This window comes from Leptonotus elevatus, chromosome 15 (genome assembly GCF_054856555.1).
Source record: "Leptonotus elevatus isolate MCC_2025b chromosome 15, RoL_Lele_1.0, whole genome shotgun sequence".
NCBI lineage: Eukaryota > Metazoa > Chordata > Actinopteri > Syngnathiformes > Syngnathidae > Leptonotus > Leptonotus elevatus.
Genome location: NC_141253.1, coordinates 15876441 through 15896673, shown reverse-complemented (window position 1 = coordinate 15896673; position 20233 = coordinate 15876441). Strand labels below are relative to the sequence as shown.

The 20233-nt window shown below is 38.1% G+C and overlaps 2 protein-coding genes across 2 annotated transcripts; one reads left to right on the top strand and one right to left on the bottom strand.

The window, feature by feature from the left end:
- Positions 1 to 11: 11 nt before the first annotated feature.
- Positions 12 to 3413, bottom strand: spag8 (sperm associated antigen 8). Its single transcript, XM_086097223.1, has 6 exons — positions 3226 to 3413; positions 2545 to 2677; positions 2345 to 2390; positions 1858 to 1972; positions 1265 to 1327; positions 12 to 323 (listed from the first exon to the last, which is right to left on the bottom strand). The coding sequence occupies exons 1-6, from the start codon at positions 3274 to 3276 to the stop codon at positions 222 to 224; spliced, it is 510 nt and encodes a 169-aa protein (XP_085953349.1). The 5' UTR covers positions 3277 to 3413; the 3' UTR covers positions 12 to 221.
- A 4902-nt stretch (positions 3414 to 8315) lies between these two features.
- On the top strand, positions 8316 to 10115 carry pmchl (pro-melanin-concentrating hormone, like). Its single transcript, XM_086097064.1, has 2 exons — positions 8316 to 8363; positions 9639 to 10115. Exon 2 carries the CDS (start codon positions 9723 to 9725, stop codon positions 10113 to 10115), a length of 393 nt encoding a protein of 130 aa, XP_085953190.1. The 5' UTR covers positions 8316 to 8363; positions 9639 to 9722.
- The last annotated feature ends 10118 nt before the right edge of the window (positions 10116 to 20233 follow it).

The window sequence follows — 20233 nt, the reverse complement described above, 5'->3', positions numbered from 1 at the left end:
CCCCTAAGTAGTTGAGGTTCATCTTTTATTTAGAAGCAAATCACTGATATCATTTTACAGGGTCTTTAAAAGAAAGCCATAACTGAGTTTGACACCCTTAGTTTAGCATATTAAAAGAAACATGAGTGGCAGTGTCCCTATATGCAGTTTAGAGCTCGTCAGCATCAAAAGCATACAAGGAAAAGCTCAATTCATTGAAAAAGCATTCATTTGGACAATTATTAAATCAAGGGGTCGATGTCTTCCCGCTGCTCACCGATGGGTGTGGAAAACTGGGCTGACTTTTTAAAGGGTGTATTCGGGCATTCTGCCGGGCTCACACCCTGTAAGACAAAACAAAAGAAATATGCAGAAATGCATCCTGAAACTGATGGGCTGTGGGTTCTGTTCAGAATTCATAGAGGCTGCAGAATCTGCAAAAAGAGAATAATTGGGAGGAGAAATCTTCCACCAGTCCCTAATCATCCTCCTTTTGACCTTAGTGCACAAACACGTTTCATTCATGGAGCTTTTGCGGTTATAACTTCTCACAAATTGGATGGTACCATTTGTAAGGGAATGGAAGGACTATAAGCTTTTACAGAAAAAAAAGGCAAATACATCTTTTGTACCGGCTGATTAATAAAAGGCTACAACAACAAACGCAAATCCACTATGTATTTTTATGTACCTGTACTAGCAGCACAAACACCATAACAAGGGTAACAACAACGCTTTAATATGGTGAGGTCACTATGGTAATGCTTATGAATGATACCAGCAACACAAAAACTGGGACATTTTGTAGATATAACAGGAAATGTGAAGCCACATTTTTATGTAACTATAATATGTCTGTTTTTTATTCAGTTTACTAACTTGTTGATTAGCATCAGTGCTACGTGACTGAGATAATTAGCATGTTGACATGCGTCAAGAGTCCATCGTAAACAGAGAGAATCCGGTCACTTTACAAAATAAAATATTTGTCAGCCTCGGCTAATCAATTAACCGGAAGTACAGTAAGTTTTTTATTCTTTCAATTGTGCGGCGCAACCCGGTGGTTGGGGACTGCTGGTGTACAGTATTGCATAAGAATATTGCTTTTTATTTTATTTTTTATTGCGTTTTTATTATTTCTCTTGTATGCTGCTATTTTATGTATTGGTTGTATTGCCGTTTTATGCTGTACCCATTGTAGCACTTTGAGATTTGATTTCAAATGTAAAGTGCTTTACAAATAAAATGTATTATTGTTATTATTCCAGAAACAATTGTGACCCACCTGTATCCGCTGGTAGTTTTCACTCCAATAGCTGATGGCCTGCTCAGTTTTATAATCATGAATCTGGAAATAGAAGCAACAAAATGGGGAGAAAAAACAGTAAATTATATTTTATCAATAAATCACTGTATATGTCGTACAATTTACATATAATTTAGGGGATTTTACTCCAGGAATTGACTTGAAATACACTTTTTACTATGACTTTGTGTTTCGCAAAACGGTAAGTGTTTTAATAAATAAAGTAATAGATAAAGAGCAAGATGTGCAAGAGACTTCTGGTTATTTTATAGGCTTCCATTGTTTGAGGTGTCTTGTTAAAGGTCAAATATGTTGTTGCATGTTTTTGCTTCTAGACTCATAAAAATATTGTCTCATTTACTTAAAGCCATAATGTTAAAGTAAATTAAAGACTAACAAAGATGGCCATTAAATAAATAAATACATAAATAAATAAATATTGAAGTTGATTAAATGCTACCAAATCCAGAAGGAATCCACCTTTGTGATACAAAGTGTCCTGAAACCGGCATGACTGCCATTAACACGCGAACATTCAGTACGTAACGTAAATTGTATGCAAGGATACATACACGGTTGACTTTAGTAGTTCGGGGGACGAATCCCTCAACTCGAAAATCCCTCTGAGTTACGGAGGAGAAGTCGGTTTGGGGAAGCGGTGGGTTCCGTTCTGCATGAATCTTGTCTCTGCAAAAACATCATCAAACAACATATTGCATAACTAAATACTCACTTATGTTCTTTTAGTGTTGCTAATGTTAGTCTTGATGGATCAAGTTCATTGGGTGCCTGAAGATGTCAAAATGACCTCTGCAAAAATGATGAGTTTCTAACTGCCCGCTTTCTGCCATCGTATAAAGGAAGCTTTGCCTTCGGGAGTACAATAATTCCCATGTAAAAGCTATCATCGAAGATTTAGTTGCTATTGGTATGAAGGAAGATACATTCATGGCCACCACAATAATCGCAATCATCCCCCGACTTCAACCCAAGTGAGAACCTGATTAAGCATCCTTGTAACAGGTACAACAAAGTTGGAGATGTAATATGAATCCCTACCTTATTATTTGGGCGATTCTTCTTTCCAAAAGCTCAGACCTGAGGCCTGAAGACATGATGAAGCAGATGAAAAAATAAAGTGAGTAGTAGTGTCATAATTGCAGAAAACAATTCAACCATGTGACTGTTGAATTAGGACAGTCCCTTAGAGTGCGTGGCATGCCAAAATGAAAACTTGCCAAAATGAAAACTACACATACCCTGCAGCCTCACCCCTGGAGTTTTTGGAGGAGCAAATGCCAATTTCAGGGTGGTGACATTTTCCATCTTAGCTCCGGTGTTCATGGTGATGATTCCTTTGTGTCCATGTCTCAGGATTTGCTCCCTTGTTTGCTTGGAGTTGGATGAATATGACATTTGGGTGACAAAATTTGAAAACAATATATTATTTAAGTGCACCACTTAACCACCAGTGACTTGTGTGTTTTGATTGACTATTAACAGAATGACTCAAAACAGATGTCATAATTATGAAAATGTGACCATGAGATGCAGTTGCTTATGTCATTCTAAACATGCAAAACCTGTTTATCCATTTTTTTGTTTTGTGATGTGTGAGATTGTTTTTTTCAAAAGTAAAATGTACTTTGCCTCTATGAATGTTTGGAAACACTACATTGAGAAACAAACTGTACAATGTTGACTTTTATTTTGAAACATACTTTTGAGCGTGATGCGACCGGAAGTTCATTCGTACAGTAGCCTAATATAAGTATAGTGTATTTCATTGTCGAATCTCAAATCGACGTTTTCTGCCTTTCTTGTATCACATAGTGTTTCTCCAACAAACAACAAGCTATGCTCAGTTCATTATATTCCCTCCGATGTGTATATAGAAGAATTACACGTAGTGGCACCACAACCACACGTCGCACACTCACCACTTCGGGGCCGTCATTTTGTTGACTTGCATCAACTGCGCCGTCCGCCATTTCAGCAAATTTAGGAAGCTATATCGTATAAACCAAGAGTTACATAAGTCAGATGTCGGTAAAGGAGGTAAACTACCGCAGGCACAAATCGGGTCCCTGCGACGGAAGTGTCTCCATGGTAACGGTAAACACACAAGACGTTAAACCTTTGAAGAAATGAGGCACGTTGTGGGCGAATGTGACGTCATTTTAATCGTCCAACTGAAATTTTTACATTTATCTTCTTCTCAGAAGGAGCACATGCAGTGTAAGGGCTACCTGAAATTCTTATTTATTTATTTATTTATTATTAATTTTTTGGGGTTCCATCACAGTAATGTGCTTATTTTCAACATGCTGTTAACTCAAACACACTCCTGTTACTTTCAGTCTTGGTACAATAAAACAATGAGATGGGGAAAAAAATGTCTGTCATGTAGTCAGTTTATGAATTATTTTTTTTTGGGGGGGGGAGTCATTCATTTAAGTTCATTTTGCGTTATACAGCAAATGGATTTAGATGATCGTTTTGTCTTGCTTTATATACTTCCTCGATTAGTTTCATATACCCTCCAAGTGTACTCAATTGTGGCCATCAAGCACAACTGTTTTGACCATGACAGCCACAATTAAAAAGGAGTGTGTGTGTGGGGGATTCCTCTCTGTGGAGGATGAAGGGTGAATCATCTTCCTCACATTCCTTCATGTGTCTGCAGAGGAAGATTGCAAGGCTTTAGCAAACAGCTTTTCCCCCAGAGGTGCAATTAAGGGAAAGAAAAAAATGGTGCTCCTGTCATTTGACCACCTGTTAGACATTTAATTGCATCCAATCATTGATCCATCGAATCTTGCCCGTAACCGCAGGGTTAAACTCGGGCCCGTTCTCCGGTCAAGCCTACAATTACGCTTTCAAAAATTGTCCTTGGTCGCTTTAAAAATAACAAATAAAAATCCAGTGGAATTATTTGAACTAACAAACTAATAAAATAAGCAGGACATTTCTCTCCAGAATATCTAGCGCTTCTTGCTGAGCTGTAGTGTATTTCCCTAACAACTGAGCAAAAGCAGGACGTTAACTCTATAATTGAGATATAACCTGATTTTACACCTGTTTACTTTATGGCCATGTCTGCATGACTTCTGTGAAAAGGTCATTTATATATATAGATTTTTTAAAAATTATATGAATATATGTATTTATGACACAATCATGCCAATCCATTTCTCATCACATCCCCCTCGCCTTTATTGAAAGTGATGCAGACCCTGCTAAATATAACACCCTGGTCTTGTTACAGTGGATACGAGACCAAATGAAAACCACAGCGCTTGTTGCTGAGACTCTGCGGCAAAGTTTTGACTGTCAGGCAGCCAGTATGTCTGGAACAAGCTGCCAGCTCAGCATGAAAGCCCCGTCAGAGCTCTCCAAACTATCAAACTGGGCTAAACGCTCCTTCTACTAGGTTTCCAGGTGTTCATAGTAAGCAGGCATTTTGTAGGCTGTGTGTATGGGAGTAGGGATACTACATATCCCAATCTACAGCAATGCAACAAACTTATTAAAGATAGCCAACATTACCTTTGTCAAAGGCAACATTTTCATGCAGCTCAATCATCCATCATCGGAAAGATATCGTTTTAGATAGTGCAGGTGTACCTAAGAAAGTGTCTGATAAATGTGTATCCCAATGTAGCCTTCATCCTTTTTTAAAAAATATTTTCTCTGTCAGATTTTTGTGAGCTAAGAGCTAATCTAAGATATTGCGACAAAAGGAGACAGCCGTTCCTTCGTGCGCATTTCCTTATAGGTCTACACCCAGAAGTCAGTATGCTGAATCTGACCTGTGTGGGCAAGGAGGATGCGATCTGCTCAACAACTGGTCTCTATGGCAACATGAACATCGGCAAAGACTCAGAAGCAGTCCCTCACTGTTAGACAGTAGAAAGAAGGAGTGATTCAGACACTTCCCATGGTGGATTATTTTAGACCTACCATTACATTCTAATGGGTCCACCATTAGCTTGTATTAAATAGACACCACAATAGAAACGATATCATTATGTTCTTGTGACTAAAAGTGTGTGGTTTGTTGGTTTTAAACGATATATATGCACACCAAAATGAACGCTGGCTCGAATCAATATACATTAAATGAGTATTTCATGATTTTTTAATTGCGCACCTAAAATCTTCAAAGCAGCCAAAAATATGACATAGTACAGTCATGTTGTTACCTGCTGGCTGTACTGTACATGTGTCTTTGCTCCTGATTTGTCTAATTTGCTCCAAAAACGTATAAATACGTTCTATTTTAAATATTACCATGGTTTATGTTTTTTTTTTTTAAGTGCTGTCAAAGTTAAAGCGTTAACTGGTTAATTAATCACAAACCATATATTACCCTTTTGTGTGACAGCGGACGGCTACGTTTACTGGTTGTGTTTGAGCAATAAACAGAATTACATGCATTAAAGTAAAGCATTTAATTAATGTTTGCGTATCACATTTAGAATATTTGTTCATGACAAAATACTGATGTCATTTTTTTCCATTTTAAATTATGCAAGTAATTAATTGATTAGAAAAAGAGGAGGATGAGCGTGGGCAGTCGGTCAAAAAATGTTGAAGACGGCCTCATAAAATGTCAAAAGAATTAACACATAACCCGTGCTCTTCAAATTTGGCGGGGAAAAAATGTTGATTAGAAAAAGCCTTTTTTTAATCACGCGATCAATCGTGATTAATCAAAATTCTAAGATGTGATTAATCAGATTAAAAAATGTAATCGTTTGACAGCTCTATTTTTTTATGCTAAAGCATACAGAAGGCTTTGATGCAGCCTCTGAACTGAAGAAAAAGCTTAAAGCAATGGTAGTTATTACAAAAACGGCCAGCAGGTGGCAGCAGAGTATACGAGCTCAACCAGGGCCATGTTGCAAAAAGGCTTTCCCCCCAGTGTTTTAAACAGATTTGTGAATAATGATGAAACTTAGCTATATTCTAATGCTAATTGCTGCAAAACAGATAGATAGATCGACTACTTCTAACCGCCGGTAATATCTTGCCCTTGACAGAAAGACGAATTGTACGCTTTTATGATCATTATGTGCAGATTATCCTTCACTTTAAGTATTAGTAACACTGCAACTGTTTCTTTTTTTTAATTGTGCTTACTTTTTCAGGAAACACCATGGCTATTTTAGGTTTCCTTTATTAATCTATCATTCCATAGCAACAGATCAATGGTCATCTTTTCTCTCCTTGCTTTCATCTTTTTTCCTGACCTTGTACCAGCTCCCATTAGCGACACGAGCCTCAAATAACCGCTGAGAGCAATGTTTGGCTTTCATCTTCGCACTCTTAGGACTTCTGCTGTTTTCCATCATTAGTCGGTTCAACATTCCAGGGTGCTCTTCAGGTCTTCGCAAACAGCAAAGTTATTTTGCCCCCCGTCTGTTTTAGTTTTCACTTGCTCCAGAGTTATCTCTCGCTAGATTGCCCCCTAGTTATTCAGGATGCAGAAGAGCGCCAACTGAAATGGTACTATCTTTGACTATTTGTTTGAGCTTTCCTTGAACAGGGATTTGATTTTTGCAAAAAGCCATTGGGTCAGTTTGATGTGTGGTTTAGGCAGCACCTTGTACTGTGTGTTAGCAGCCCTGCCTCAGTCTGCCTCCCAATCTCACAATGTAGTCAATACTGCAATTGACAATCTAAAGAGAGCCCATACATGAGCTGTTTAACAGAAATTCTGCCTTAAAAAAGCTGTACACCACTTCAAAATACAACCACATCAATAAACATCATCCATGTCCACATCATTAAACAAACATTTAGCAGATTTTTGTCGAGCTCTTGTATTGGCTCCCATTCGACGTACCTACTATTTTGGCTATTGAGGATATATAACATAACCTTTATTCAGTCTAATTAACAACATGAAATGAAAGAGGGGGGGGGGGGGTGCAAGCATTTGTCCATGACAGCCCCAATTAAAAATGACTTAAGTCATAGGTGTCAAACTCAGGTCCTCGAGGGCCGCAGTCTTACAGGTTTTGGAGGTTTCCCTCTTCCAACACAAGCTGATTCCAATCAGCAGGATCATTATCAGGCTTGTGCAGAGCTTGTTGATGAGCTGACCATATATCAGCTGTGTTGGAGAACGGAAACATCTAAAACTTGTAGGACTAGGGCCCTCCAGGATCGGAGTTTCACACCTATAACTTAAGTGGTCCCTTCTCTTGTGAACAATCTTGCTCCCGTTCTTCCAGACAAGCACAGAGGAAGACAAGCAGCTAAAAAACAACAACGACTTGGTTAAAATCAGCAAATTAGCTGAGAAAAACTGAAAGTACAAATCACTCCTGTCATTTCACCTACTGGCGGGACTTTAATTACATCCAATTATTGATCGAGCCAATCTTCATCCATTGTTACAGTCCGAGTGCAGCAAGTCTGCGGGTTAGTCAGTTTTTTTCCCCTTGATGAAAACCTCTGGTTCCAATCACTGTTTTTAGCTACAAACCCTTAGGTTAACTCAGTGGAGATGGTATGTTGTGTAAAATGCAAATAAAAAACAGAATACAATGGTTTGTAAATCCCTTTCAACTATATTCAATAAAAAAAATTGGGCCTGAGCTCATCTGAGATGGACTGAAGCAAAGTGGAAAAGTGTGCTGTGGTCTGACGAGTCTACATTTCAAATGTTTTTTGGAAATCATGGACCGTGATGATGGCCGCCGCCTCCTCCAGGCCAAAGAGAAATAGGACCATGCAGGTTATGATCAGCGCAGAGTTCAAAAGACAGCATCTGTGATGGTATGGGGTGGTGTTGGTTGCACATCTGTGAAGCAATACAAGTGTCAATATAGGCTACATACCATCTTGTTAAAAAAAAAAAATTCAAATTGATGTGGAAATGTGATGTCTGAAAATCCCTTGCTGTGTTTCTCTCTGCACAATGTTGCAAAGTACATACAATTTTTGCGGCAACGTCTGCTGCCATCTGAGCAACATCTTTTCAGCGACGTCCCTGATTATTTCAGCAAGACAACGCCAAGCCACATTCTGCACGTGCTACAACAGCATGACTTCGTAGCAAACGAGTGTGAGTACAAGATTGGCCTTCCAGGAATCCAAACCTGTCTCCTAATGAAAATATTTAAACATAAAGAAAGAGTCCACTGTAAAACATATATCTGTAGGCTTATTGGTGAGCAGATATTAGCTTGACAGATAGCATTCTGAAATAACTTCTTCTTTTTTTTCTCAAAAAAAGTGCATTTGATCAAATAGCAATTTTTGTGTTTTGGCCGTCTGTCAGTCATGTGACATTTGTTAGTTTTCAATCTCTGCTAGCTAAACTGAGTTGCCATGTTATGTGAGTGTTAGCATACGATTAACTTGGTGTTCAAGAGTTGTTTGCGGCGCTTGTATTAACCTTGTCAGATTGTTTGCGTTGTGTGGCAGCCGGCTTTTACTTATTAGTTGGAAGATTTTGGACAGTTTCTGGATTTATGATTGTAATTGTGTTAACCTTTATTGTGTTTGTCACTGCCTCTTATTAGGTCTACCTGCTCTGTTATATTCCCTTAGCCATCCTCTTGTGTGTATCAAGTAATCAGCTTCTCTGCTCCTTCTGCGCCCTGCTCAGCCTTGCCTTGTCTGTTGTTTCTGTGATTCTTGCTTTTGATTGAGGTCTTTTCAAATTGTGATTTTTTTTTACTAAATTTGATGTTTGCATTTTCTCCTGTCAGGCCACAAGTTTGATCCTGAGCCTCTGAGCGTTGGTTATCAGCAGTTTTAGAAACTCTGTTTTAAAAACGGATCTCACTTGCTGGCTGTGTACGTGTGCAGGTGCATGTAGCTTCTCATTACCATCCGGAAGCCATAATTGACGGAAGAGATCCATGCTGGCAGATTTGTCACAATTTTCTTCTTTAGGATTATCTTTAAACTTCAAACTGCCTACACGACAAACAAACAATCAGATTGTCCCACTAATCCCATTCGATCACTGCTATAAAAACAAGAGTGAACAATGAGGAAAAAGTGGTTAGCCTTCATCATGTATGAAGCCACAATGCTCCTATGGGTGGTTAATCCAACTCCATTCTTTAAAAGGTCAGTCATTTTGGATTAAAGTCTTCTTGCTTTCAGCCGCTCAAAGAATTCCCACAGTTTTGTTTTCAATGGTCCAAAGTCATCCACCGCAGGACTTTAATTAATTTGTGTGAAGTCAACACACTTGAACAGTGCAATAATTCTACTCATACTTTCAGCTAATTTTCCAAGCACAATGGGAGAAGCTATCATGACGTACAGGACAAAAGGCAACATGGACAATCCTGTGTAACCCAAATGGTATAAATGACCTTCCCAGGATCTTTAAGTCACAACAAGAAACTGAGACATCTGCAGAGCGATTCGTTCCTGAAGCCAAGCAGTCTTCATAACGATCTTCACCATGAGACAGTCCCTCATGTGCATCATCTTTGCTGCAGCACTTTTGCTGCAATCTTCTTGTGCGTCGCCTGTGGACCTGGCTGAAGACAGCTCCTTGGATCAGGCTGCATTCACCTCCTTGCTGAGCGAGGAGATGACAGAAAACAACCGCGGTGAGGCCGATCCCATGAGCAAAACAAGAGGGCAGAGGGTCATCGTTGTCGCCGATCGGAGTCTTTGGCACGACATGCAAATGCTGCGCAATGGACTGCCCCTGTACAAGCGACGAGCTGATGACAACGGCCAAGTCATCGAACACAGAAACACCGGCCAGGACCTGAGCATCCCAATCCTGAGGCGCGACACCATGAGGTGCATGGTGGGACGAGTGTACCGGCCATGCTGGGAGGTCTGAGGACAGTTTGGACAGTATCCCGGCCATGCTTTATTGCAATATATTCCACAATGATGTGTCCATATTCTCTTGATTGCACATTTAAGATTAAAACCTATTGTAGTCTGACTTGTGTCCTGAGTACTTTAAGTTTGTAAATCAGACAGACAAACTGAAAATATGCTTTGTTTAGGTAATTAGGCTAGTTTCTCTGGTCGTCTGTTAATGGCTATTCCAAGTATAATGGACTTGCTGGGGTTGGGTCAATTCTCCGTCAATGCCCTTTTTAAAATTGCCTATGATTGACTGGTAAGCAGGCAAGCGGGTAGTCCATGACATGACCAGGATAAGCAGTGTACAACTTAATATATGACATGTGTCTGAGTCAATCGGTCTTGGTTATGAGCCCATCCATCCACTTACTATACTGCTTGTCCTCAATAGGGTGGTAGGTAAGGTGTAGCCTATTCCAGCTGAATTTGGGCAAGAAGCAGTCGTTACACCCTGGACTGGTTACCAGTGCGTTTTTTACATTTAAATCAATCAATCAAATCAAACCATTATTGCGTTACAACACCTAGGGCACTATTTAGGCCTGGTTTTACTGAGTCTAAAATCTAAAATCCAATTTTTCGTCACTAATTTGTAGATGTGCAGTTGGACGTGGCAGCTCTGTGCGCCGGTACGCCCATGGAAGCGTAGCATGTCTACCAAATTCACAAACATGCTAAACTAGACCTGCCTCGGCATGAAAATAAGGGTGCACCTGTTTTTACACTGAGCGCAGTCTACTCTCTTTCACTAAATGCCAGATGCACCAGGGGGACATCAGCTGTGTCACCCTTATCGTCACAAACACGGTAGACTACACTTGCCTCAGAAATGACAATGTGTACGTGCGCCTGTCTATGAAAACGGAGCCCCAAGAGTCAACAGGAAGAAGAATCTTTTTATGGAATTGCATCATTTTGGTTTGGGGAACATGATTTGGATAAGGATATCTCAACACATAGCTTGTAAATTGTTAATTATTAGAACAGGTAATTTAAGTGAGTCATTACCACAGTATTCAAAAGCACAATATATATATATATTCTCCTCCTTGGCATAGCTAATAATATTTCAGTGACATTGCTCCAAATTGGAATTTAGTCATCAGTCTGACTGGCGCAACCCTATTTGGCCAAGAGCAACTAATTCATTACAAGATACAAAGTCATCAGTAAATTGGCACCATACAGATGCCACAACAATCTCAGTTACTAATCATGATGTCCAAGCTTAAATGCTTTCTAAATAATAGGATGCCGTATTTAGAGCAGATTACTGAGCGCCAAAGCATAAAATGACTTGCCCACCCACCCAAGTGCATACGCCCACCAGTGTGAAAGGGTTGTTAGGGGTTGGTAGGGTGGACTTGCAGCTGCAGCCTATAGTAATATAGTACTTAACTTAGCCATCAAACTATTGCATAATGTTTAGAGATGAAATGTTGAATAAATAAATTGGTGATCTGGAAATAAACTGTACTATAGCTACCCAACTTGCTTTTATGAAGCTGGGATCCTAGCTAGGTTAGCTTGTGAGCTTTGCAGTTTTTGCTTACTTTTGTAATGATTTCCGGAATAACCGGATAGTGGATCCCACAAACGCAGAGACAAAGGGTGTGGATTGACAAATCTAATTGTACACAACGGAATTCTATGACACAAAGTGCTGGACGAAGCCAGGAAAAAAACTGTTAAAAGTCGCTTGCAAAGTATGCAAGGAAAATAAACTAACAAAAATACAACCGAGGGCTGTAGAACAACGCGAATATGAAAGGCCAAAATACAAAACGAGCTATAGAAAGCGGATAAACTAAAAGCGACGTGGGAAAAACAACACGTGGATACAAATCACTCAAGCATAAAGCTGAGGAAACACAAAACTACGGAGCAAAAAAGGCTCAATGCGTGGTTAACAAGCACTCAGGCAATAAGCTGAGGAAACAACAACATAAAACTACGTGTCAAAAACTCATGTGAGAAACTGGAAACAAGAAACGAAGCGAGAGATAGGAATTTGGAACGCTCTTGGGCGAGGGCGGAGCAAGGTCAATACTCCGACAAGGAGTATCGGCAGTTCCAGTCCTTATAAAGCATTGATTTGTGAATGAGAAACAGGTGCTGCGCATGAGGACACACCCCTCTACTCAATCAGAGACTGAAAGAACAACAACAACAACAACGCAATGAAAGCACAACCATAACAACCTTTTCCACCTGATTTTAAGATATGTAAGGGTATGTCATTTTAAAAATAGAATTGGCCGACTCAATATATGGTTTAAAAAAACAAAACAATCAATCACCCAAGTCTCCTCCCCAAAACAGATATCTGTTTAAGTTCTCAGACTGACCACTGAGAGGCAACATGATGTCACAAGGCAACCAGACGGATGTAAAAATACAAAGAAGAAAATGGAGTCGTAGAACTAGAAGCAACTAAAGATAACTATTAGCTGGGCAAGTAATTGAATGAATGAATGAATGAATGGTTTATTTCAGTGCCATATACAACACATAAACGAAAACACAAATATCCCTTTGAACAACAGTATTGTGACTAGTGCAAACTAATTTTTTATCTTTTTTTTTATGAGGATGACGCGAGACACATAATACAGAGGCTCAAGACGAGTTGTTTTGTGTGTGTGTGAAGTCGGCAACAGCTTTCTATATGAAGTATTTCGTGCTCACATCACAATTACTTCTCAGTTCAAAATGACGGTCTTATTGGGTGAATACAAGCTCTCCACTCATTGAAAATAATTAGACTTTAGGTAGTTGTTGTAGTTGTAATTTGATTTGTGAGGATTATTTTGATTTCAAAATGTGATGAAATGTTGTTTGACTACAAAAACAATCTGCCTGAGGAGGCAAAAATGCGATATGAACAGAAAGTGGAGCTAATTGGTCTAACGTTACCCTTATAAACAGTCAATAGATACTTGTACATTACTAAAAATAAAATAATCCAAACTGCATATGTATACAATTTAGTTATTAGATCATCTGATTATTATACATTATGCTAATAACGTAAAAACTGTTCCATAGAAAATTTAAATGTGCGACGTGCGAGCTAAAACATGTCAAAAGACTAGCATATGGCTCGCTAGCTAGCGCGGAGCTGTGGTGGTTTGATCTCGGGTTGAGATTGAGGTTTTTTATTTATTTAACCCATATCTTTGCCCTCCTGTTGCTAAGAAAAGCATGTAAACATCACTCCAAGGAGAGCAGATAGAGATAATGATGCAAGCTGTTTACAGTTTTTTTTACAGTCGTTTACACACTAAAATGAAAATGTTCACACAATTGCCGGTGTTCACACCGAAGGAGCAAAACACTTGTCCAGAGTTGCACAACAATAGGCACAGTCTCAACTTCACACTTTTTGCAAAACATTACACACAGTGATTTGCACACAAGACACACATTTTCATACCTTAGACACAGATAAAGATTGTGAGGTCGCTTCCTGGTCATTACAAAGCACTGGCTTGTCAATAACCACACCGATAAACACAATGGCTATTCACCAATTGAGGAAGCACTCATGTGCTTAATTGAAAATACTTCATGCAGTCATTTGATGTTACTGGAGCTGAGTATGGTAAGAAATACATATTTTCAGTCTGTAATTTGTAGTCCTTTTGCAACAGGTTCCATGTGGAAGGGTCAGAGAAGATAGCAACAAAATGTCATTTGAATGCAAACTGTAAGAACTAACACTTCTCTGTGTGATGACGTTGCAAATGTAAAAGGGCAGTAGTCCAATAATGGCCTTGTAGATAAAGGTGTACCAGTGAGCCAACCTCCTGGTAGCCAATGGAGGACATCCCACTCAAGAGTACAGTTCACAATGGGTTAAGGCCCTACATTTACTACAAACCTCAGAAGCATGGAACACCAATTCAAGTCATTTTTTAACCTTACAAGAAAAACAAAATGTATTTCTGAAGAAAAAAAAACTGTGTGTTTGTCAATATCTTTTGACCCTTACATAAAAATACCTGTCAAAAAAGTCTAGCACATGCTAGTCCCTAAAATAGGATTTTTTACCAATATGTTTTGTATTGGTCACAGTAATGTGTAACTGACTGCAATAGTGTCTCAATATTTCAGACTGTGTTCGTGAGATGACAACAAAACAGCATTGTTTCTAAATATGTGTATGCTTTTACTTTTTTTTTTTTTTTTACGATTGCATTAACACTAAACACAAAATAATTCCGTAATTATCAACACCTTACACTGAAGGAGCAAAACATTGGACCAGATTTTCACCACTATAAACACAAAGTCAGCCTCACACTTTTGTTCAGAACAACACACATAATGATTTGTGAAACACTGAATACATTTTTATACAGTAGACACAGAAGTATGTCATAATGTCACTTCCAGGCGATTCCAAAGCACTGACTGACAAATCACCACATGCATGAGCCAGTTGATTAAGCACACGCACATGAGCTGTTTCAACACATGATTGCTTTATTGTAGACAAACCGATCAAGTGTGAACACTACGAAAATGCAGCAGGTAAGTTCACCTGCTTTCAAACAAATTGGAAGACGTCGGAGGAAGAAAAGTGAGGGTGAGAGAGGGAATCCGTGGTGGACGAGCAGGAGATAGAGGTTGAGGAAGAGCTGAAATAGGAGAACATCCTCAGAGGAGAAGAGGACCAAATTTGTCAAATGCAACTTTGCCGTCCCACACTATTTGATAATGTCATCAACCATGAATATATGCTGAGGGAGGCCTTCCAACCAGACAATGGGTTAAAAAAAAATCCAACAAGGATATTGCCAACGATCTTGATGAAATTTGCTGGTCAGATCTAACTTTAGAGATCCGCAGTCTTGCGTGTTTTAGATGTCTCCCTCCTCCAACACAGGTGATTCAAATGATCAACTCATCAGCCAGCTCTGGAGAAGCCTGATAAGGATCCTCACCTATGTTGGAGGAGGGAGACATCTAAAAGACACAGGACCGCGGCTCTCTGGGAACCAAGTTGCCAATCCCTGAATTTATTTGTATTTTTTTAGGAGTACAGTATTTGTATTTGTCTATTTTCTGGGCTTACAGTGTTGGGACCAGGGTTATTATAGTTTTGGAATTTTTCATTTTATTTAGGTTTTATTTTGTTTTGAGTTTTGCTTTTAAATTTAGTTCGTTTTAATTAGTTTTCAGGGTGGTTCTGTTAGTTTTTATTATTTTAGTTATTTCATAAATGCTTAGTTTTAGTTTAGTTTTAGTTCGTTTCAGTATTAGTTATAGTAAAAAAAAAAAAAAAAAAAAGCGCAATATTTAAAAACCACCATGGGAGTGATGTCTTCTGAAGGTGCTTTTCTATTGGCTGCTGCTAGATGATGTCACTTTTGTGTGACACACTTTCAAACGTCCTTATTTTGGTTGGGTTTCGGGTGGTGGAGTGGTACCCTCACAGGCCTAAAATGCAGGTCGGTGTGGGTTCGCTTCCCCGCCTGAGAGACCAAGATTGTGTGTGTGTGTGTTTATGAGTGAGTGGGGAAGTATTATTTTTTTAAACATCCATATTCTGGTTAAAATCAAAATAAATCTACTTGAAATCATCCCCAAAGGCTCATGTATTAAATTAACGATCAAACACTAAAACGAAGGACATTTTTAGTTTTTGTTATTTTTGTAAACATAAAATGTAGTTTGTTAGTTTTCATTTTTTTAAAAGCATTTTCGTTTTTATTTTATTTCGTTAACGAATTTTCAAATTTTATTTTAGTTTTAGTTTTTTCGTTAGTTTTAGTTAACTAAAATAACCTTGGTTGGGACACATTTTGTTGTGATTGTCTATCTAGACTGATTTTGGTTATATGAAGACAAATGAATCCTATTTTCAAAAGTGTGTAGCATTGATCTTGTGTTTGACTAATTTACCATATTGTGTATTTGCACTTTTTTGTGTACTTCACTTACAGTAACTGCTAAAAGTTGATTAAGTAAAACATTGCAGTGTGTAACTGCTTCAAACAGAGTTCAACCTTATGACATGTGTGTATGTCATATGGTAACATAAGATGGTTTTTAATACACGTGTTTTGAGTTTTGACAAGAGTGATTCCTTTTGCACAGGATCTGAGAGGTTCTACATCTCATGTGCATGGTTGTGCTCATTTTTGTTTTGGATTTCGTGCTTAAGCAATCCTAAAAAACTGTAAATAAGTGTGTATGTTGTGACTGGAGTGTGCCATTTTGCAAACAGTGTAGGAGTTATACAAATTTAGTGTGGTGTTTGAATAATTGTGGCAATATTTTGAAAAAAGGAGCCCTGTTTTCAAAATTGTGGGTAAACAGTTGAAAAAAACTGTAATGCCTAAAATATGTAGAAAACAAAATAATACTTTTTATCACACCATAAATCGATTATTACCACTTAGGAAGTGCTTACTACAAAGCACTGTGGTCTTGGTTAGCCTCCATTTTGAACCGTCCAGTTGTCCAGTTCCACTCTTTCACTGCTTTTACACATTTTCTCAGACATTCAGGATCCATGGGAAAATGTGGAATGATAATTTACTTCCCATAATGTCATGGCTGGAACATCCAATCGCACAAAAACTTTTAGGCACGATTTTCTGAGAGCTTTGTATGCTAGTCAGAGGCAAAAGCATTACAAAACGCCGTTTTGTTTTCGCGGTGTAAGGGGCATTGCAATGTGGAAATAGAAATAGAAATAGAAATAGAAATAGAAATAGAAATAGAAATAGAAATAGAAATAGAAATAGAAATAGAAATAGAAATAGAAATAGAAATAGAAATAGAAATAGAAATAGAAATAGAAATGCCTGGATGTTCACACTGTCCATATGGCTATAAATCAGTTTTGTATTACAATGAAATAAGTCTGGTCTCGATGTTGACCTCACATAAATATTTAATGATAAAGGAACAACTTTTTGTTTTTTCAAAAAGGAACACAAATCACAAAACATTTGTTATTTTACAATCTACAAACGTTTAAGTAATGACAAGCATGAATAGCTTTACCGGCAGAGTCAAATGAGGTGGGAGAATGGACAATTTTGATGGTGTCCCATTTATTTAAAAATAAACTTCACCCACCATCTGTCTCAAGCAATAAAGCGTGTCTAATTGTTATTGCATTTAGTGCAGTGACAATGACTGGCACTCACTGGATGAAATCTGATTCTACAACCTAATTACAGCCATCTCATTTTTTTGGGGTGTCCTCTCACAAGATAAATCTAATATAGCTTGGTCAAACGGTTCTGTGGCATCTGGCGCCAAAGGGGTCTCCGATGTCCTTTACTAATTGAATCCCACCCAGTCGTTTTAAATGATCAGTGTAGAGCTCAACATGTTGAGTCTGACGGGTGGCCGCTCCCTGGAAATAAAAAAAAAGGATAACATCTGTTTGATGGAGCAAGACGTGTTCAAATGATCACATTGTCTTTGTGCCATTCATTTTGAAATGCACTTTTCTGCTTATTTCTCTTTTGCACACTGGGAAAATCAGACTAAGCTTCATGCATGTAAGCATATACTGTATCTCACAAAAGTGAGTACACTCTCGCAATTCTGTAGATATTTAATTAATGTATATTTTTTCATGGGTCAACACTGGAGAAATGACACATTGACACAATGAAAAGGAGTCAGTGTACATCTTATGTAGCAGTGTAAATAGATTTTGCCCTCTAAATAACTCAAAATACAGCCATTAACTCATTTAATGGCATTGACAGCTAAAGACGTCAAAATTCATTTGAACTATTTCTATTAGTTTAACTTTTTTTTTTTTTTTTTTTTTGCATTTTAACAAGAGTATGAAAACCTAGATTTTTTGGGGGCACATTTAGAACAGATATCAAATTTGTGATTAATCGTGAGTTAACTAGTGAAGTTTTGCGATTAATTACAATTACAAATTTTAATCGCCTGATGCCCCTAATTTTTTAATAATCTTATATTTTTATTTTTTTTATTTATTTTTAAATAATCTCTCTTTTTTTTTAAGATTATTAAAAATTAGGGCCGTCTGGCGATTACAAATTTTAATCGTAATTAATCGCATGACTTCACTAGTTAACTCACGATTAATACAAAAAATTATATCTGTTCTAATAAAAATTAAATCTAGGTTTTCATACTCTTGTTAAAAAAAGTAGGAAAAAATGTTAAACTATTAGAAATAGTTCAAATGATTTTTTTATGTCTATAGCCGTCAATGGCAGTGAATGAGTTAATAGCTACATCTCTGGCAACAAAAGTGAGCACACCCCTAAGTGAAAATGACGTTTTGTGTGGCCACTTATTGTGAGATACTATATGTATGTGCGTATGCATTTATTAATTTTTTTGTGCACCTCAAACATGGGATATGAATTGGATTTTTTTTTTCTGGCTGCTTCCCGGCTGCAGTGTATCTCTCTTGTGTCTTTGTTGCGAACTGTGTTGATTTTCCACTGTGTTTTGCTTCACATACTACAGCAAAACTTCCCAGAAATGAACCAGACGTCATTCCAGCAGGAGAGCAGAAAGACGTCACACAACATTGGGAAAAAAAACATGGCCTTCTTTGCGTATGCTTTCAAGATAATCTGTCAGAGCTTTTCACATTAATAGCTGTCATATCTCTTCATTTGTTTCTAGAAATGTTGCATTCTTCTTACCCCTTATGCTGTGATTCATGACCACAAGTCCGTCATTCAGTCCCAGGTGCCCTTGCTTGGTTCAATGGGGAAAAGTGACATCATCCTCATGCACCCCACTGCCCACCCCCAATCTTTCACCCCTTTCAGCCTCTAATGGAGGGCCAGAGCTGGTGGGGAGGCCTTGTGAATAATTAAGGCACTTGGGTGCACTTTACAACCTGGGCTGCAATGCTTACTGTGACATTCACCCTAAGTGCATTAGTACAATGGCCCAAGAGAAAGAAACTGTTTTTTATTGTCCAATACAATCAATAACTGTACTTCTGTTGCCTGTTTTGTCCCCAGAGTGCAGGAGTATGAAGCCAATGAATTGCTAAACTTTCAGAAATCCTTAATAAGAATGAATACAAATATATATTTTCAATGAAAGGCGATTGGTTCTCAAGGAATATTTTACCCAGAAAAGTATTCATATTGAGCTAAGAGCTAAGGTTTAGTGTCTGTTATACTGAAATGCAGCACACTACAGTGGGTGGCTCACGTAGCACAAACATTTAATAATAAGGATGTTATCATACCTGCAGGTTAATCAAACAATAAGATCCGAAGATACATGCATTTAATAAAAGAGCTGGTCAAGATCTGAAGCCAGATGATAGAAGGAGCAAGCATGACGGCAGGTGCACAGCAATCAATGTAAAAGGGAAGGAGAAACATCATCACCCCTTGTTAATCGAATGCCTTGGTGAAGGTAAAAACATTTAGAGTTTATGATCATAATTTGTTGCTGTTTTTGTGGAAAACATTGAATAAAAAACTGGACCACACTGTCTTTAATCTTTTGACTTTCCAGGCCACATTGCAGAGATGATAAATAAGATATGATGCATATTTTCAGACTGTAGTCATATGCTGAAAACAAAATCAGTCATTTTTATAACTTTTTTTATCATTTATTAAAAACACACACACACAAATATGTTATTATCCATTTAGCATCCATCTGTCTATTTGCAGTGAAAATTACATCACAGTCGTTGATCGCTCAGATAACGACCAATCACGTTACCTGAAACCTGAACAACTGTGATGTCATTTTCTGTCGACAGTGAGTGACAAAATGGCCGTCCTCTGAGATGGATAAAAATGGCTGGATGAATCAGAATGTCACATTTAAGACTGGTGTGGAACATATGATTGTGAAGAACATTTTTGATTTGACTTTCCCTTTAACGTAATTGGGGCTGGAGCAGCCATTTCCATGTATACTCATCTATAAATTACTGAATCAATATGCTGAGCAAAGAAAATCTGACAGGATGGGTTGCAGTGGAATTCGAGGCTCAAAATAATCTGTTGTGGAACATTGGTTTACCTCCAAATTGTTTCGATTTTGAAGCAATTTCTCCCAATGTTTCAAAATCCCTGTGCAACTTTA